Below are 18,179 nucleotides of genomic sequence, written 5' to 3'. Positions count from 1 at the left end.
CCCTCAAGAAAAACGTATTATTAGAATGTGGTCCTATAGCTCTCAACGTGTCTACATGTTTATAATTCGTGGCTTTCAAATGTTTGATGTCCCTGATGAAGGTAAATCGTGAAAAGCGCTTCGGACAAACGACTTTTAAAAAAGGTTTGTTTGCATTTGAAGGACCGATTAAACTTCTTTTAACAACCAGTATATATATTTAAACTAAAAATGTTTTAAAACAAAGGTGTTTATACGCTGTAATGGCAAGTATTGTTTTCATTAACGAATACAATTACATTATTGCGTTTTTTGTTGTTTGTGTTCCAATGAAAAAAGATGATCATCTATTGGTTATTCCGGGTTGATACCTATTTTAAGCTTTGATGTTTTCAATCATATTTGAATAATAAAAAAAAGCAGTGATATTTTATGGAATTTTTAATTGTGTACTAAATGTAAGTATATTTTATTGAATTAATCAAATTCTTGTCATTATCATTTCATGTTTATTATTCAATTTCTTGACCTTAAAACAAATTTGTTAATATTCATATCAATAAAATGTTATTCTACTAGTACTCTAAGCATGAAATTTCAGAATTTACGTTGATATCTACATTGTGTATAGAAAGGCTTTGGTTTTACAAATTACTAATTTAAGTAGTCACAATTACTAAAAAATCCGGGAAATGTTCAAATGTGTGACATTATTTTAAAATTATTGTTGTTACTATTCCTCTTTCATATTATTAACTATAAAATGTGTTGGTAAAATTACATACTTTATATGACATTTTTACTATTAAAAGTATTTCTTCAACATTAACCACATTCATACGACCTGGTTTAATAACACTCATCACTGTCCTTTTTTATTTAGAAGTATTTAGGTGTTACTCATATATACCAAGTATACTTTGAATTGAAATAAAATTAAATTATATAGGAATCGTGGTATAAGGGGCAAAACGAATTAGTTGGATTTTCAGGAAAACGTGTGGCTAATAATGGAACAATATAGGGTATGATTGTGCTTGATATTCTCGCTTTAGCTTCAAGACAAACACTTTCTTGTATTAATTTTGTATGCCTGTACCAAGTCAGAAATATGACAGTTGTTTTCCATTCGTTTGATGAGCTTTAGCTTTTGATTTTGCCATTTGATCAGGGTCTTTCCGTTTTGAATTTTCCTTGGAGTTCAGTATTTTTGATATTTGACTTTTTTGTATGCACATTTGAAGTTCAAATTTTCCAGGCAATTGAAATTCTATAATGCTTGGTCTCACAAATATTTGTTACGGGTATTGGGAACTTGGATGCAAAGACGGATCAAAATGTGTGTGAACGTTGTTGAGTTTGAAAAATAACCCTTCCGAATCCTATTGTTTTTCGTATAATCAATAGTTACTGCCAATTACAAAATCAAGGCTTTATTCTTATACGCCGATTCTTATGTAATTAGAATTGTTCCGCGGTTGTCCAGTTTAACATTCAAACATACGAGATAACAAAACGATTTGTAAAAAACAACCAAATAAATGACTGATTTGATGAAAGCTATTTTTTTTCTTTTTCCAAAAACAGAGATACTTTAAACTTGATGCCTTCAAAAAACAGATGATTCTGTTGAACTAAATTGCCTGATGCATTACAAATAAATTAGTTAACTGGATTTTATTTTTTAATATCAAAGCAGTTATAAAAAGCAAAATAATAAAAATACCGAACTCAAAGGAAAATTCAAAACGAAAATTCCCTTATAATGTAAAATGGCAAAATCAAAAGGTCAAACACATCAAACGAATGGAAAACAACTGTCATATTCCTGACTTGGTACTGGCGTTTCCTTATGCAGAAAATGGTGGATTAAACCTGGTTTTATTGCTAGCTAAACCTTTTACTTGTATGAAAGTTGCATAAAATTCAATCATATTGCCAATAATGTGTGAGCAAAACAAATAGATATGATAGGTAAAATGTCAAAAGTTAGGGGTACAGCAGTCAACATTGTTTTATAATCTTAATATCTATAAAACCAAACAACTATGTCAACAACGAAAAACAAAATGGCATATAGACAAAGCACATAAGCAAAAGTGAAAGACAAGAAGAAAAAAAATGACAATAGTACAATAACACAATGGCGGGATATAAAAATACCGAGCCAAGCCATAAGGATATTTCCAAAAAATGGATTAAACAGTTATTGTTAATAATATACAAAGACAAACAAAAGAACACTATAGCACGTAATTAAGATGATAAACAAGGTCAGAACCTAGAATCTATAAACGTCTGCTTGTAAGTAATAATATTTGGTGTGTTTGCATTATTTAAATTAAAAAAAGTTTTATGTTATAACAAATATCAAGGTTTTCATTTTTTTTAACATTTATGTAACACTCTCTTGTATAATTTCCCTTCCACATTGATGAAATATTATGTATTGGAGTTTCCTTCATCAAAAATATGGATCAATACCGGTAATGTCATTGTCTATTTGATAATATGGGGGTCAATTTGTATTGGTCTAATACGAAATCTGACAAAGAAATGTTTGTGAGACCAAATATACTTGATTCGACAATTTTTTTAAAGAGGCGCTCATGTGCCCTTAGGACTTGGATTTTGAATTTTGTTTATAAATATATCTGTAAAATCATCTTTATTGTACAATAAGACAATTTTACTTAAAAAGAGGTTACTAGATAGAATTTGTGATTTTTTGGATTATTTTAGAGTCGGACAATAATCTCATATAAAGCAAACTTATTCCCGGATATATATTTGCTTGGGCAATACGTCGAGTGCCTCTTTTGAACAGGAACTGTTTTCCCTTCCGTAGCACCCGAGTTCACTCTGGATTTAAATGGGGTTTGTGTTGCTCATGCGGTAGTTTTATATGTAATATTTTGTTATTGTTGTGAATCCTTTCGTCATGTGTTTTTTATCATGATATGTCTGTTTTATTAGACTTATGATTTTCTATTGCTCCATTAGTATATTCTCTCTCATTTTCCTACATGTGCTTATATCTGATCTTTATTATAGGGGATAACAAAAGAGCAATAAGTGCTTAATACCGAGATGAAGACGTTTCTGAATGCCGCTATGTTTTTCCTTGTTTTACATAATATTTATGGATTCCCGCCATACCCTTTGACTGGATGGCCCCATGTTAACACAAGGTCACACAAAGACATGCTAAATATAGGAATTAGAAGGGCTGTAGGCCAGTTCCTTTTACAATATAACTATCTTGAAGATGATGTACATCTCTTTGAGGTAGTGAATGCCTTTTTTGGCGACGGTAAGTATTTGTCTATAATGCGAAACATGGCAGAATATGTATGATTCAATGGTCTTTCATTAACGGGTAATGCAAGCGGTAAATCTCAATTACTTGTTATCAGTGACACGTAAATACTATAAAACAATAAGATACATCAAAAATATATTCAAAAGATAATACTCAATACTTGTTTTCATTTTATATACTTAGTACATGTATCAACTGTTATCTTACCTACATTACAGGCAATGATGGTTTAGATACTAGCAAACAATACAACTGGTTCATTTTGAAAATACTTTCCATATGATGTCTGTCGAATATTTCCTTTAATAGTCGAATCATTGCAGATATTTCCTCCGATATTTATTTCTTTTTCTACCAAACATGCTCAATATAAGGACGAGCACTATTTGATTCCTGGAAGCCATGATAAATGTAAAGGATTGTGTTGTCTTCTAGAAAGTGGCTATCTACGTCATATGCTGTTCATTAAATTAATGATTTCTTTTCCCTTCATGATGTGAATATTGCAGTTATTTTATAGTTACAAGCATTATGACATATTGAGCTTGTGTGTGTATGTTTTAGCAAATGGCTCATTCTATAAGGGCAAACGTAATATACAAATACATAAATAAATGCCCAAAAAACATATATGAAAAGGACAACAAAAAAATTGCATTTACTCAGTTTATCATCCATTTTCGTTGCTATTAATATGCATGACAAAGAGTTCAATTGAAAAAGAAACTGTAACAGTCAGTCATATTTTTATTTTCTAGACAGTGATGGCAAAGAGAAATATTACGATAGTGTTCAGGAAATATATTCTTATCTAGAAAAACAAGAACTGCTGAAAGAGGCATACATACATTGCAATGGGGAACAGATATTAGAAGGTGTGTACAACTTTATTTGCACTTTTCATCTTTCGTAAATGGTTCCCCAAAATGACGAAAAGGAAACTACAGTAAAACAATCTGTATACAAAGGTCACACATGGGACCAGAAAACATAACCTTTTACGAGAGTTGCTTTTGAATTGAGGTTCAAAATGCAAATGCATTACTACAGCGGGACAAGGAAGTGGTGACCTGACATGTCCGGTTTTTGAACATTGCTTAATAGAAGTGACCTTTATAGTAGTTTTGACTGAACGTGAAGTAAAATAAGTTCATTTTAAAACAGTAATGATATCTAATTATGGATCAAAAATTTATAAAATTGCCCGATATAGATAAAAAAGAAATGTAAAAGATGGTTTATTCTAACAGTTGTTTTCTTATTGTTTCGTCATATACGTTCTTAAAAAAATTTTTTTTTGCACATCAAATATTTAAAGATTGTTATAACATCATAGCTGGTTCTATAATAGTAGCTATTCATTAGATATAGAACTATAAACCTGATGTAGTTGTCTAGCAAGTGACATGAAAATATCTTTAGTTTTATGATCAAAGGGACTGAAATATTATAGATGAATTCATCTAAAGTCTTTTTGTCTGAGAGGAGTTGGAAACTTAGTTTTTTTTAGAATACGGTCTTAATGTATTAACCAGGAATGAAAGCAAAGTATGGCATATATCATTTAAGAAGTGGTGACTACTTGTCAGATTTAACCATTGTTGACAACGAACCAGTGCGAATAAATGAAAAACACTTTCTAAATTGCGTACGTCCTATCTGCGTTTTTGTTATGTATGTTCACCAGGAACATTGAAACCTAAACATTTAAAAGCCAGGAAAAAAGGTAAGGAGTCAACTTTGTCGAATGGAATTGGAATCTTTGTACCTTTTAGCATATACAACATGTACAATGTGGTTTTGATACATTAATTCATCCGCTTGCTATCAGGATTTTTTTGTCATGAAGTTATAATAGCCTCAACCCGACTGATCAATTGTTGAAAATAGTTGTCTTGTGCAAATATATACCATTCATGAATCAGTCACAGAGCTTGATAAGTTGAATAAAAATTTGTTTCTAGAAATTGTACATTTTCTATTAAAATTGATTAAGCAAAAGCCAAAACTGAAAACAAACTTGAAAGTAGCTTTATTGGAAATACATTCTTTTTAGCACACACATTTCTAGTGTCACTCAGGCAAAGGATGAAAGAGATTATTAATGAACCAGATTATAGCATATCTCTGCTGCGAAAATATGTAGGGAAATGTTTATATACCATACAAGCGTTTTACAGCACTACGAACTGGGTTGAAATGGATAGGAATAAAACTTACAGGGATTTTGGTAAGTTAACGTAACACTCGAAACCTAAACATTACTAAACGAATGTTAATATGGGGTATAAGCGATATTATGTATGTTGAAGGTTGTCTGCATTACTATATAGATCACGTTTTCATATGCCCGTTACTGTTTCATATTCTGTTCATTTTCTATCTGACTTTTTTTCCAGATGTTTGATGTTAATATTATTTGTTTTATCTATTTAGTTTGCTACCGCAAGGCATGTACATCAGCCTTTAAATTTACTGAATATGTATTATACACTTTTTTTTCTTTTTTGTTTGGCTAATGTAACCCCATTCAGTAATTGTTGACTCTAGTATTTGTCATTTTAAATGTATATGACCTAAACATTTATTGGTTCGAACAATAAGGTACCATTTGCGCTTGTTCTGTACAAATACTCGCTCATTTTAATTAATAAGAAGAAGACATAAAGAAAAAGTAACGATCGCTATTTAACTTGTTTATCAAAACATATTTAAATAAATAACTGTCTTTGAAAAGGTGTTCCTGGTAAAACACTGCTCACAGTGGCTGCTGATGATGTTGATACGTGTTCGGACTGCGATAACTCAGGGCAAGTTTGTTTGATAAATAACACACCCTTGTGATGCATACAAAGATAATTACATATACAACCAACCTGTTATAATTGATGGAATCTATAAAATATTATAGATTTTTTCGACATAACTTATACACCAAATTAATTTGATGACATCTATTTTCTCTGGTCAAATTTAACCTTTGACTGTTTCTGCCAGGTCATATGACTACAGAACTTATTACTTGTTAAGCAAAACTTTGATTATTTATTCAACCTTTAGTTTGCTTAGTTTCATTTTCAATAATTTGATACCCAACTTAATGTATATTGCTATCCAATAACTAACAATTTTGGTCCCGCATCATGTCAAAACTCGTGTCACTGCATAAGATCATGATTTTTCATTGACTGCTTATCTTAAACATGTTATAAGTTATCTGAATTACTATATTCGAGCTGAACTAAATGAAAGCTTAGTCTTGGAATACATGGTATATGCATCAGTTTCATGTTCTTTTTTTCTCTCAGTGTGTTCTATTGTTCTAATGTTATATAAATGCCCTAGATGATTGACACTATCTGCTACTCACAAACATGTTGAAACCAACAATATTTATAGTGTACATGTCTAAAGGCAGAAACCTGTAGTCCACTGGTTATCGCTGTTTGTGGCATGTCATAATTGATTTTCAATTTATAGTACTAGGCTTTATCATGCCGTATGTTTCTGTGCTGAATCGATTAAAATTTTGTTATACTGAAGTCGTTTATGATTATATATAATCCAAATACCGTTTCGATTCCTAACATCACTGAAGAGACATTAATTGTCGAAATCCGGATATGGTGTACAAATGTTTGCACCTCATGTTTGCGGTATACCATCTATTCCGCAAGTTTTTTTGTTTTCTATTTGGTATTAGATTAAAATTAAGATCCATTTTGTTACATTTGTGATCCGTTTATTTGGCAATCGCCATGGCAGTCAGCAGGGTTTAAGAACATCCGTTGTTCGACCTGCTAGTCAAATGCGTTTTGTTAAAATATACTTTTTCACTTTTTGGTCTTTTGGAAAATGTTGTTTGTGCTGTATTTAGACCCCTCTACCAAGAAATTTGTTTTGCATGCACACGTATAAAAAATACGGTTTTTATCCAACGCAATCATAGGTTTGAACGTTGTTTTCAATTTAGACTTGTTTATATTTTTTTCGTTTGGGCTTGTATTATATTTGCCTTCGGGTTTATATGATCCGTTCATCCTATTTCGACTCTTCAAAATTCAAGAGTCAATCCCAAATTGAGGTAAATTATATGGCCTTCCAAATACCGTTTCGATTCCTAACATCACTGAAGAGACATTAATTGTCGAAATCCGGATATGGTGTACAAATGTTTGCACCTCATGTTTGCGGTATACCATCTATTCCGCAAGTTTTTTGTTTTCTATTTGGTATTAGATTAAAATTAAGATCCATTTTGTTACATTTGTGATCCGTTTATTTGGCAATCGCCATGGCAGTCAGCAGGGTTTAAGAACATCCGTTGTTCTACCTGCTAGTCAAATGCGTTTTGTTAAAATATACTTTTTCACTTTTTGGTTTTTTGGAAAATGTTGTTTGTGCTGTATTTAGACCCCTCTACCAAGAAATTTGTTTTGCATGCACACGTATAAAAAATACGGTTTTTATCCAACGCAATCATAGGTTTGAACGTTGTTTTCAATTTAGACTTGTTTATATTTTTTCGTTTGGGCTTGTATTATATTTGCCTTCGGGTTTATATGATCCGTTCATCCTATTTCGACTCTTCAAAATTCAAGAGTCAATCCCAAATTGAGGTAAATTATATGGCCTTCCAAATACCGTTTCGATTCCTAACATCACTGAAGAGACATTAATTGTCGAAATCCGGATATGGTGTACAAATGTTTGCACCTCATGTTTGCGGTATACCATCTATTCCGCAAGTTTTTTGTTTTCTATTTGGTATTAGATTAAAATTAAGATCCATTTTGTTACATTTGTGATCCGTTTATTTGGCAATCGCCATGGCAGTCAGCAGGGTTTAAGAACATCCGTTGTTCGACCTGCTAGTCAAATGCGTTTTGTTAAAATATACTTTTTCACTTTTTGGTTTTTTGGAAAATGTTGTTTGTGCTGTATTTAGACCCCTCTACCAAGAAATTTGTTTTGCATGCACACGTATAAAAAATACGGTTTTTATCCAACGCAATCATAGGTTTGAACGTTGTTTTCAATTTAGACTTGTATATATATATATATATATATATTTATATACGTTGTTGGCTGTGGTCATTGTTGAAAGTTGTACGATGCAGTTGGTTACTTCACTGGTCTTTGAAGGATAATTGTCTGAATGTTTATGACTCAACATATATTTATTTTGTCCTAAATTTTATTTTGTGCTTTCTGTAAAAGTCATCATTCCTATAACAGGTCGGATAAAGTTACTCCGGACCAAGTTAATTTGTCAAAGAGTCCTGCACATAAGTCTAATGTAAACAAAACAAAAATCGAAATACAACAATAATTACTCATAAATTATCTTTTTGGTCTGGTCAGCTCTAAGCTTGGTAGGAATTAATCAAACTTATTTGTAAAGAGAAGGCTTAATTCGTCATATCAAAATGAAGGGAAACAAAAGATATAAAATAAAAATTCAGTCACGTCCTCATTAACGTACATGTTAAGTGCTAGTTGGTTTTAAAAAAAATACCTTAACTTCTAATCGCAACTGATCTGAAATAGACTTCTTCTTCTGTGTTGAATCATAGTGCCAATATTATTTTGATTATAACTTTGTTCGTGACAGAATACACCAATCCTCATCTGTTTTGTTTAACATGACGTATCAACGTATGGACTTTTAAACAAGTCTTGTCGAACGTATTACATCATAGGACAATATAAAAAAACCTGTATATAGGTCTAAGTTAGTCTGTGAAAACTTATTAGATCTACATCAGGTTCAGACAGTTCAACCCTTCATCTGATCATGATCACGGGTCAAGTCAGCGTTACTGGACATATATTTAGACTGGTTAACAAAAGTCCTTATAAAAACAGACCCACATCTTTTCTATTGATGCCAAACGTCAACTTTTTAGTCTGCATACATTTTCAAAGAGTACAAGAGAAACATCGAAACCTCTTAAAGTAAAACTCTGACCGCGTCTATGTCCATGTCCGATCATTGACTTGTAACTTTTCAACTGGCTTGGTATACTGCATGTACTACCTTCACATCTCATTCAAACTACATTAACATTATTTCCAAAAGGAATCGACATCAACCATTAATCCAATATTTTCATTCGAGTGTATGTGATGTAGTTTCTTCCTCAATTACTGTTATAAGTGCATGACCATATATTCAAAACTGTGAATATATTTCGTGTCCCGTCTTTCAGAGACGAACATTATTTGCTCGATACAATTCTTAAAATAACAAAGAAATAAATGAAATATCATTGCCCATATTCTGTCGGAGTTTTATCACTTCAATCAACTATGAACTTTTCTTAGACACATTAGTGAAACGGTGTCATATTGTTTATTTACTAACTTAGCTTTCATTGATTATTTATTTATCTATCTATTCAAGGGACAACAAAAACTCTTGTAAAAACAATTTACTAGTAACTGATGTGTTAACAAGCGGATATCATGGTGGTCAAGATGCTGTAAGTCCTCAACGTAAGTGTGCCAAAATTACAATTCATCCTCCTACATGTGTTACTAAATAATGTGAAAATAGTTTCCCGTTTTCGAATCTCGTAAATCGATTAATAACATTAACGGTACCATTTTTTTTTCTGCACCAGAAGAGACAAATCAAGGTTCCAAACAGAAAATGAGGAAATCGCATGAACCCCAAAAAGGAGCGAGACCAGGTGCGTCGACAGGATAAGCGTCTCCAGATATGCATGCATCACCCACCATGTAAATTCACACTTCTCAGTAAAAATGTCGCAATCGGAATTAAGATACAATCGGTAAAATTAGGGATCAGACGACTATACCGGTATCTAAAGATATAAGGCTGCAAACACATGTTGTTAATTAGTTGAGACACTCACACATCGTATCGGTCAACCAAATCGTGTTGGTGATCGTAAAACTTATACAATGTAGTGTCGAGATCAGCTGTTCTTCTTCATAACTCTGTTGCAGCAGTTTTCGTGTAAGAAGCACACTCCTTTTAATTAAATCCGTATATAGAATAGATGCACGTGCGAAACTTACTTAATATGTAAACGAAATACAATGGAGCGTTACTGTTACTGTTATGGAGAGACACATGATTAATTAGTTGAAAATGACGAGCAATAATAAAGGCACTGTTCACTAGCTATTGGTTGTCTCTTGTGCGGTTACTTGATTTCGTGTTATTCATTAAAAAACCAAATAGGAAATTTTATACCGTCAACTTTGCCAAGGTGGTTTGATGTTTTTTAGATTTTTTTCTAACTTAACTATAACATGCAAAGTGCGTGCAAGAACTTATATACGCATAAAATATTACATTGTACTGATTAAGTACACTTACATTATTACAAGATCACAGCATATTTAAACAACATGCTTAAACACAATAACAAATATGTTAGTCGAGGCAGAGTTATAAATAAACATGTTCGCTGGTGTGGTACATTTTTTGCTCTCAATTTTTTTTATTGCTGCACTCTATTTCGTTCTGGAGGCTTATCTTCTTTTCCCTATTTTTCTCTATTTTAAGGAAGTTCGGAAGACACTACAGGGAAGTGTGGTTTTGGCGGAAGTTCCGATGTAAACAATGGAAACACAACTGCATCTGGAGGGATAAATAAAGATAGACTTGATTCAACATATTCTCCCCATTACCACTCACACTTCAAAGCATATTTAGCAGCTGAAGAAGCAACCTTTCAATTTCTCATAGACTCTGGTAAATCACTTATTATGAGTGATACAACAAGATATTTCAATATTATAGCAAATATGCAAATATGTACAAATTTCCTAATTTATGTAATCAGTATCGTACGTTCATGTTACTGTCATTGTGTTTGTATATAATTGTATGTTTGTAAACTATTATTTCCCGAGGGTACCATCCACCTTGGAGTACTTCTATCTGTATTGGCTTTTTGTTTATAATGGTTTCTTTTTATTCAAGTTACCAACTCATTTAATGTGCACTTGTTATAAAACTATGGTTGCAACATATATAAGAAATGTTTACTTCAGACAATTGTGCTGTAATGTTAAGATCTATGGATTTTATGCTCAATAACGTTTTATATTATTTTGATATCAAAACTCTTTGTACTTTCCATGGGTTAATCAAACACACATATCGTTCACAGCGACGAGAATGTTATCCGTTTACATTGCAACATTAAAAGCTAGCATATGACATGTGGGTAATCAACCACCATAAATTGACGTAAAACAGATAATACAATGGCCAACACAAAAACTTATGAAAAGACGTCGACATATTGTTCACTAAAACAAAAGTTTAAAATTGAGCAAACCAAACGCAAAATGATTGAAAAAATTTAATTTCAATCAAACTGGCACTTTTGAAGATTATGCATGGTTTTTCATTTTTTGCTTTAAAGATTTCTTTCTTTCTTATGATGATTGACAATGATTCAAAAATAGCTAAATATTTCATTTCAAGGGCAATAATATTTTTTGATCTATATGATATGATTTTGTATAAGCTTTAAAGTCCTTTTGTAACACAAACCAGAAGTCAAAAATGGGAGCAACCCTTGTTATTTTTATAATGATTTCATGCCAATATGGGTTGTATTAACTTCTATGTGATTCAAACTTTTCAAAGGTTTAAAACCAGAAAAAAATACAATATTGAACGGTGTACCTTATCTTAAAATTATATACATCGCAATAAGGTAACTTTTCAGGTAAGACCCTGTAAGTTAAAATTTTAACAAATAGAAATATTTTGTAGAAATTGGTATCATAAAGGACTTAACTGGCGATGTATTTGCAAAGATCTTTAATTTATATAAGAAAAACAAAGGCTCTTTTGGATTTGCCATAGATGTAACAGGTTCAATGGGTGATGAAATAGAGGCTGTAATAAAAGGATGCATTGAGATAGTTACAACTGTGAGGGGAACTGATAATGAACCAGCTGATTACGTGTTAGCTACATTTTCAGATCCAGGTAAAACAAAACTTAATAGCATTACGAAGAACTGTTTCCTTCTTTTTTCATCTGCGATATTTCATGCTTTACCTGAATTTTATAGCTTTCTTTACGGTTTGTTTTTTCGCAATTTTTCAAAAGTCCGTACAGTAGCCTAAACTTGTAAAATTGGCAATCATATCATGTCTTCGTAATCTTAAAAACTAGAATATGTGTTTCATGTTCAATAAAGGACGTCAATAGTTATCAAAGGTACCAGGCTTATAATTTAATACGCCAGACGCGCGTTTTGTCTACAAAAGACTCATCAGTGACGCTTAGATCAAAATTGTTATAAAGCCAAACAAGTACAAAGTTGAAGAGCATTGCATGTAACCTATGTTTGTACGAATATTCAATACAGTTTTCAAATGTGACAACACTGCAGACTTATAATTTAGATTTTGCTACTGTGGTACTGCACATTTACACTTATCGTAGCCTTAAAAAGACTAACTTATTTGTTAATATATCAGTTCTTGAAAATCCCATAAATGAAAGGAATTCAAATAACATTACGACAATTGCAAATCCCAAAACTATCCTTTTTTTTTTAGAAATAGCTTTTTTCCAAACATTTCACGATCTACAGAATACTTTAATTTTTGTTAAAAGTGACAATACAATGAGTAACTGTATGACCTTTATTTAATTTTGTTATGTATGTAGGACTCTGAACCGCGGTGTTACTCCGATCCGCGATGGTCAGGATGAAGTGCGTCGGTTAACACGGTGATGTGCAATGGTGACATTGTGACGCTTACTCGCTTACTCTTAAGTGGGATGGTTTACATGTAACTGTGACGTTGACGTTGATTGTTACGATGAAGTGCTATGGTGTATACTAGCTAAAATGCAATGGTCTGAAGTAAGAGCCGCATTTGATGTGGTGGTGTAGTGGTTATCGTGCTAGCCTCGCATTTGGAAGTTTGATTTAGATTTCTGGTCAAGTGAAACAAAAAACTTTAAAACTTAAGTTTTCTAATTCTCCGCCTAGCATAAAATAGACTGTATGGATCAGATTAAGTATAGTGGATTTGAATTGGAGGTCATGTCTTTATTTGTAGCGTTCAAGTGCGATAACAACAAAAAAGAGTTAAGCGTGTCGTATATAGTACTAAGCAGGGTCCATCTCATTTTATTAAATGTAACTTGTTCTCGTCATGTCATAGCTGAGAAATTACTCACAAAAATCATTCATTCATTTATCTGATGTCGTAACAGTATTCAAGAAAAAAAAAAAAAAAAAACGCCAAGTATATTTATGCTTGACTTATGTCGAGACGTGTCCCGTGTTCCACCAGAAACTTTAAAATTAGCTGCTTCTACGCAGTGCAGGAAAAATTTGGAAGTACACGTAGGGACGAGTCGGGTTTATTTCGGCCTAATTTGTGGTATAAGATTAACACTGTAATCAAAATAAAATAAGGCTAAACTGTCGGTTTTATTACAAAGCTGGATTTATCTCAGGAGTAAAACAAAATTATTTCAACTTGATATAACAAAAACACTGCTAATAATTCATTTTATTATTTAGTTGTTCACATAAAATAATGTGATGCATACTTGAAGAGAAGTCAAAATTAATATTTAGATCAATATAATTTATTTGTCGTACAAAATGTTTGCGGCATACTTCCGAACACTTGTTAGCCCATCTGCAGCCCAAGTTCATATCATCATTTTATCCGTTTTGCTCCCCACAATATGCTGCCTGACTTGGTTTTACATATTTTTGTAACCTCTACTTGCACTACTCAAACCTGTTCGAGACTTGAATCGTTCGTTACTTTCTTTTCCCTTTCCTTGCCTTTGTAGCATGAAACCATCATTTTTAAAATCTTATCCTTCTGCCTGCGAATTCTTGTTGTATTTAAAGTAACGTTGTATTTGATAACGTCACAATATTCAAGCGTCATGCCAAAACATCGCACTTCAGCAAAAAGACCATGATGATCGTACTTCGGCGCGGACCATCGCACTTCAGCGTACCCATCGCACTTCAGCGTCACCGTCGCACTTCAGTGTTTCCATCGCACCTCCAAGTCCTACATATATATCTAACTTGCCGGAATTGTCATTGGCAGCCAATTCAGGATAGGCTCTTGATATAATGTTTTGATTACTTTTTGCAAGCAAACGAGAAAGGAATGTTAGGACAATTTAAAAATGTTTGTGAAACCCTTTTGTTTTAAGATTGTTAAGAATGTCATGAAATAAAATTATACTACGTTAAAACTTTTGAGTATATGTTAAGATAAAGTTATAAAACGTTCGGACTGTTTAAATCATGTAAATTGTGTTAACACGAATTTAGACATAAGATTCTTAAACTACAATGTTGATTATAACCTGAAATTTAAGAAAAAGAAAGAGTTAAGTAAAAAATGGAGAACATTGATACCTTTCAGAATGTGAAGGCATAATTCATGCAAGTACAGAATAAAGCAATTCTTATTTCTAATTTAGTATCTGTGTGGTGTTGCTTTGCAAGATGCCGGGTACATTGTATCATATTCTGTTATGCAAAAAAAAATGTGAAGTAAATTCTAAGCATACACTTTTATTTCGCCTGTAAACAACCTTTTAAAGCAATTGCAGGAGTGGTAGCTTACAGAAATTGTTAACTTTTGTGAATGGCATTGAGAGTATACAAGTTTCCTCACAGCTCTACTTGATGCATAAGTGACTAAGAAGAACTATACCAATTTTATTTGGATTCACTTCAGTTCAAACATTTGTTTTTATTTGGCATTTATTTCAAAAAGTAGATTTAGAATTTCAATAAGGAATACAAACTGATATGAAAAGATCAAATTGTGAGTTATATTATCGTTTTAGTTCAGTGGAAATGCAAGTGAAAATGGCGAACTATTCTTAAATAGTTTTTATCAACAGTATTTTTTTTGTGGAGATCAGCCATTGAATACAAAGTCTTGGACTGATACACGAGTTGGTTTTCCTGTCGCTTAAATAAAGAAACTTAACAAGAAATTAAATACGTGAAAATAACAGAAAAAAATCTGTGCATAATTGTTCTTGAGAAATAATGTTAAGAATGCACTATAATGTGAAATTCAAATTACTGAAGGTGCGGTTTATTGGTTCTGTGTCTTTTTATGATTCAAAGATGAATGCTTTTGTCATTATACAGTTATGTGATTTAATTTTCTATAGAAATAAACAAGTTTTTCAAATTTATATAACAGAATCATTAACTACATTGGTTTTGAAAACGGAAAACGGACTTGAGATGATTTCAGCTCTAAGAAATTTGACATTATATGGTGGTGGTGATTATCCAGAATATTCAATGAGTGGATTGCGTAAATGTAAGAAATTTTTTATCAATTTTTGGGGATACTCGACAAACTTTTTTGTTGTTGCTAAACTTAAGCCCATTAAACGAAATGATTCAAGCTTTCCAGAATATGCCAAATTATTCAACCACACATAGAAATAACCTTCCGAAAAAACAGACCAATTTATATTTAAACGGTTTATGGGGAGCCAAACCGATTCGCAGTGAAAGATTGATTGATTGATTTTTGGTGTTTTAACGCCACTTTTAAGCACCGCTTTTGGGCTATTTCGTGGCGGCCAGTTTTTATTGGTGGAGGAAGCCGGAGTGCCCGGAGAAAACCACCGACCTTCGATAGGAAAACTGACAATCCTAGTCAATTAAGATTGGAGTCGAGTGCACCCGCACGAGCGGGGTTCGAACTCACAACCTCAGTGTTGACTGGCTAGTGATTACAGTAGTAACTACTTAGACCACTCGGCCACCGAGGCCCCTCGCAGTGAAAGATGATTTCAATACAGAATTTTCCAGTGTTGTATCAGACATAGTGAATGTTTGTCAATTATCTTGCCATAAACATGATAAACATTCATTTATAAACTGAATTGAATTCAACGTGAACCAAATGACTATATCGATTTAAATATTTGAATTAGTCTGATTGATTGAGTGTGCATTTCTGCTGTTCTAATAATTCCACAACGTTAAAATGAGCAATATATGGGATACATTGATGTGTTTCGTTTACGTTCACATGGTCGAGTGGCAATAATATCATGCATATTCAGGTCGACAAGTTCGGGGAAATATACTTGCGATGGAACAAAATATATTCACTATAATTAAAACCAGCCCCTTATCTGCCACGGCTGTATCTACCTATGCTAAGGAACATATATTCTTAAGTGCGTGAAAATTAATGTTTTTTCAACTGATACGCATAGGTTCAATGTAAAATGCTTTTCTGATTCTAGTCTGATTAAGCATAGGTTCAGAAAACGCGGTTATCAACACCCTTCTGTACCATCAAAGGTAATTCTTTACAACTATAAGTCAGCATTTCGGTTTCTTCACATAAACAGTACATTATGAGAGCGATTATGTAAGAACGTTTAAAATCTTATGTTCTACATTTGTGTGTCCATGAACCTCACAACCTTAAAATAACGTGAACAGATAATTGTGCAGATCCAACAGATTAATAACTACATACTATCATTCGCATAATATTTTCTAACAAAACATGCATGTTTGAATAGGAACTAGGTATGTTTTTGAATCTTTTTTTTCAGGTATAGAAGAATGCCAAAATCATTCAACTATATTTGTTTTCACTGACGCTACCTCGAAGGACTATCTAGAATATGATGATGTCACAGCAATAGCTATAAGCAAGAATATAACAGTGGACTTTATGTTGACTGGCGGATGTTGCAGAAAGAAGCGAAATACGTGTAAATATAAGGCCATACTGATTTTTTAAAGCTTTTTCAATACGCAAATATATTAAAAAAAGATATGTGATATGATTGTTAATGAAGTAATTATCCAAAATTGACCAAACGACGTGACGTAAGTGTTCCGGACCATACGCGTTTGGTCATGACCATATTCATATACTTATATGGGTAGACCATACGCGCACGGTTAGACCATACGCACACGGTTAGACCATATTATTATATATACTCATTTGATTCTGAACGAGTTGAACCATATAAGTAACTGAACAATATGGATACATGTATTGTTCGAATATGCACAAGGAACGTTTCGTTGGGTTCATGCCATATAACGGGGAGGCATTTCTCGTCATACCAAACAATTATAAATAAATTTTACCTAGTAAGATACAGAGAACATGAGTATGATGAACATGTATTATTTTACAATTTGAAAGCTAAATGTACGATGATTGTTAATAACTAAAGGATTCATAGCGATTGAGAATTGGATATCACTTGATACCATCTCGAGTATTTTGATTTCAATATAATAATAAACGATCCTTCGGCGATTTAATTATTACTATTTTAATTAAATAACGAGAGTGAAAAAGTTAAATGTTTTGTATAAAATGGAAGAAATCACATATCTCTGTTGTCATGGATATGATGGAGGAAATGTACATTGTTTGGACCTTTTAAAGTCATCAATTACCTAGCGAATAGCCAATGGTCATGTCGAAATTTTTACATAATGTTGGGTAGTACAATCAAATAAACGCATTTTTTGTATCACTTTATCGTATTACACTACGTGCAGTGTGAAACGAGAAATATATGTTCATGCTAGAAATAGATAAGAAGCAACAACAATACGAGAAAAAAGTTTTCACAACAAATTATATTCTGACATACACGCTAAGGGTGAAATTTACGACCACTAGGTATCATTTCGGTTCTGCATTGATCAGTTTTGATTGTACAAAGTCCTTTGCAGTTTTGCTTGCAAGTGTTGACTAGCATTCTTATCAGGTGTGTGCATTGATACCGAGTCTATTTCATGATCTGTTTGTGAAATATCAATTTAAGAGATATTGTTTGTTTGTTAGTCAAGGTTCACTACGTGTC

At 32.4% G+C, this 18,179-nt stretch overlaps 1 protein-coding gene across 1 annotated transcript in view; it reads left to right on the top strand.

Annotated features, from left to right (window-relative positions):
* Nucleotides 1-341: 341 nt before the first annotated feature.
* LOC127715932 (von Willebrand factor A domain-containing protein 7-like) overlaps nucleotides 342-18,179 on the top strand; it is a 31,082-nt gene continuing 13,244 nt past the window's right edge. The window contains exons 1-10 of the mRNA XM_052222040.1: nucleotides 342-437; nucleotides 3,034-3,292; nucleotides 4,060-4,176; nucleotides 5,358-5,531; nucleotides 6,039-6,142; nucleotides 9,673-9,799; nucleotides 10,842-11,030; nucleotides 12,066-12,284; nucleotides 15,515-15,637; nucleotides 16,899-17,060. Coding sequence (XP_052078000.1) covers nucleotides 3,070-3,292; nucleotides 4,060-4,176; nucleotides 5,358-5,531; nucleotides 6,039-6,142; nucleotides 9,673-9,799; nucleotides 10,842-11,030; nucleotides 12,066-12,284; nucleotides 15,515-15,637; nucleotides 16,899-17,060 — 1,438 coding nt within the window. The 5' untranslated portion in view covers nucleotides 342-437; nucleotides 3,034-3,069. The remainder of the gene's footprint in view (nucleotides 438-3,033; nucleotides 3,293-4,059; nucleotides 4,177-5,357; nucleotides 5,532-6,038; nucleotides 6,143-9,672; nucleotides 9,800-10,841; nucleotides 11,031-12,065; nucleotides 12,285-15,514; nucleotides 15,638-16,898; nucleotides 17,061-18,179) is intronic.

The sequence above is a fragment of the Mytilus californianus genome, unplaced genomic scaffold, assembly GCF_021869535.1.
Source record: "Mytilus californianus isolate M0D057914Y unplaced genomic scaffold, xbMytCali1.0.p SCAF_9, whole genome shotgun sequence".
NCBI classification, from domain to species: domain Eukaryota; kingdom Metazoa; phylum Mollusca; class Bivalvia; order Mytilida; family Mytilidae; genus Mytilus; species Mytilus californianus.
This window is presented reverse-complemented; position numbering and strand designations above follow the sequence as displayed.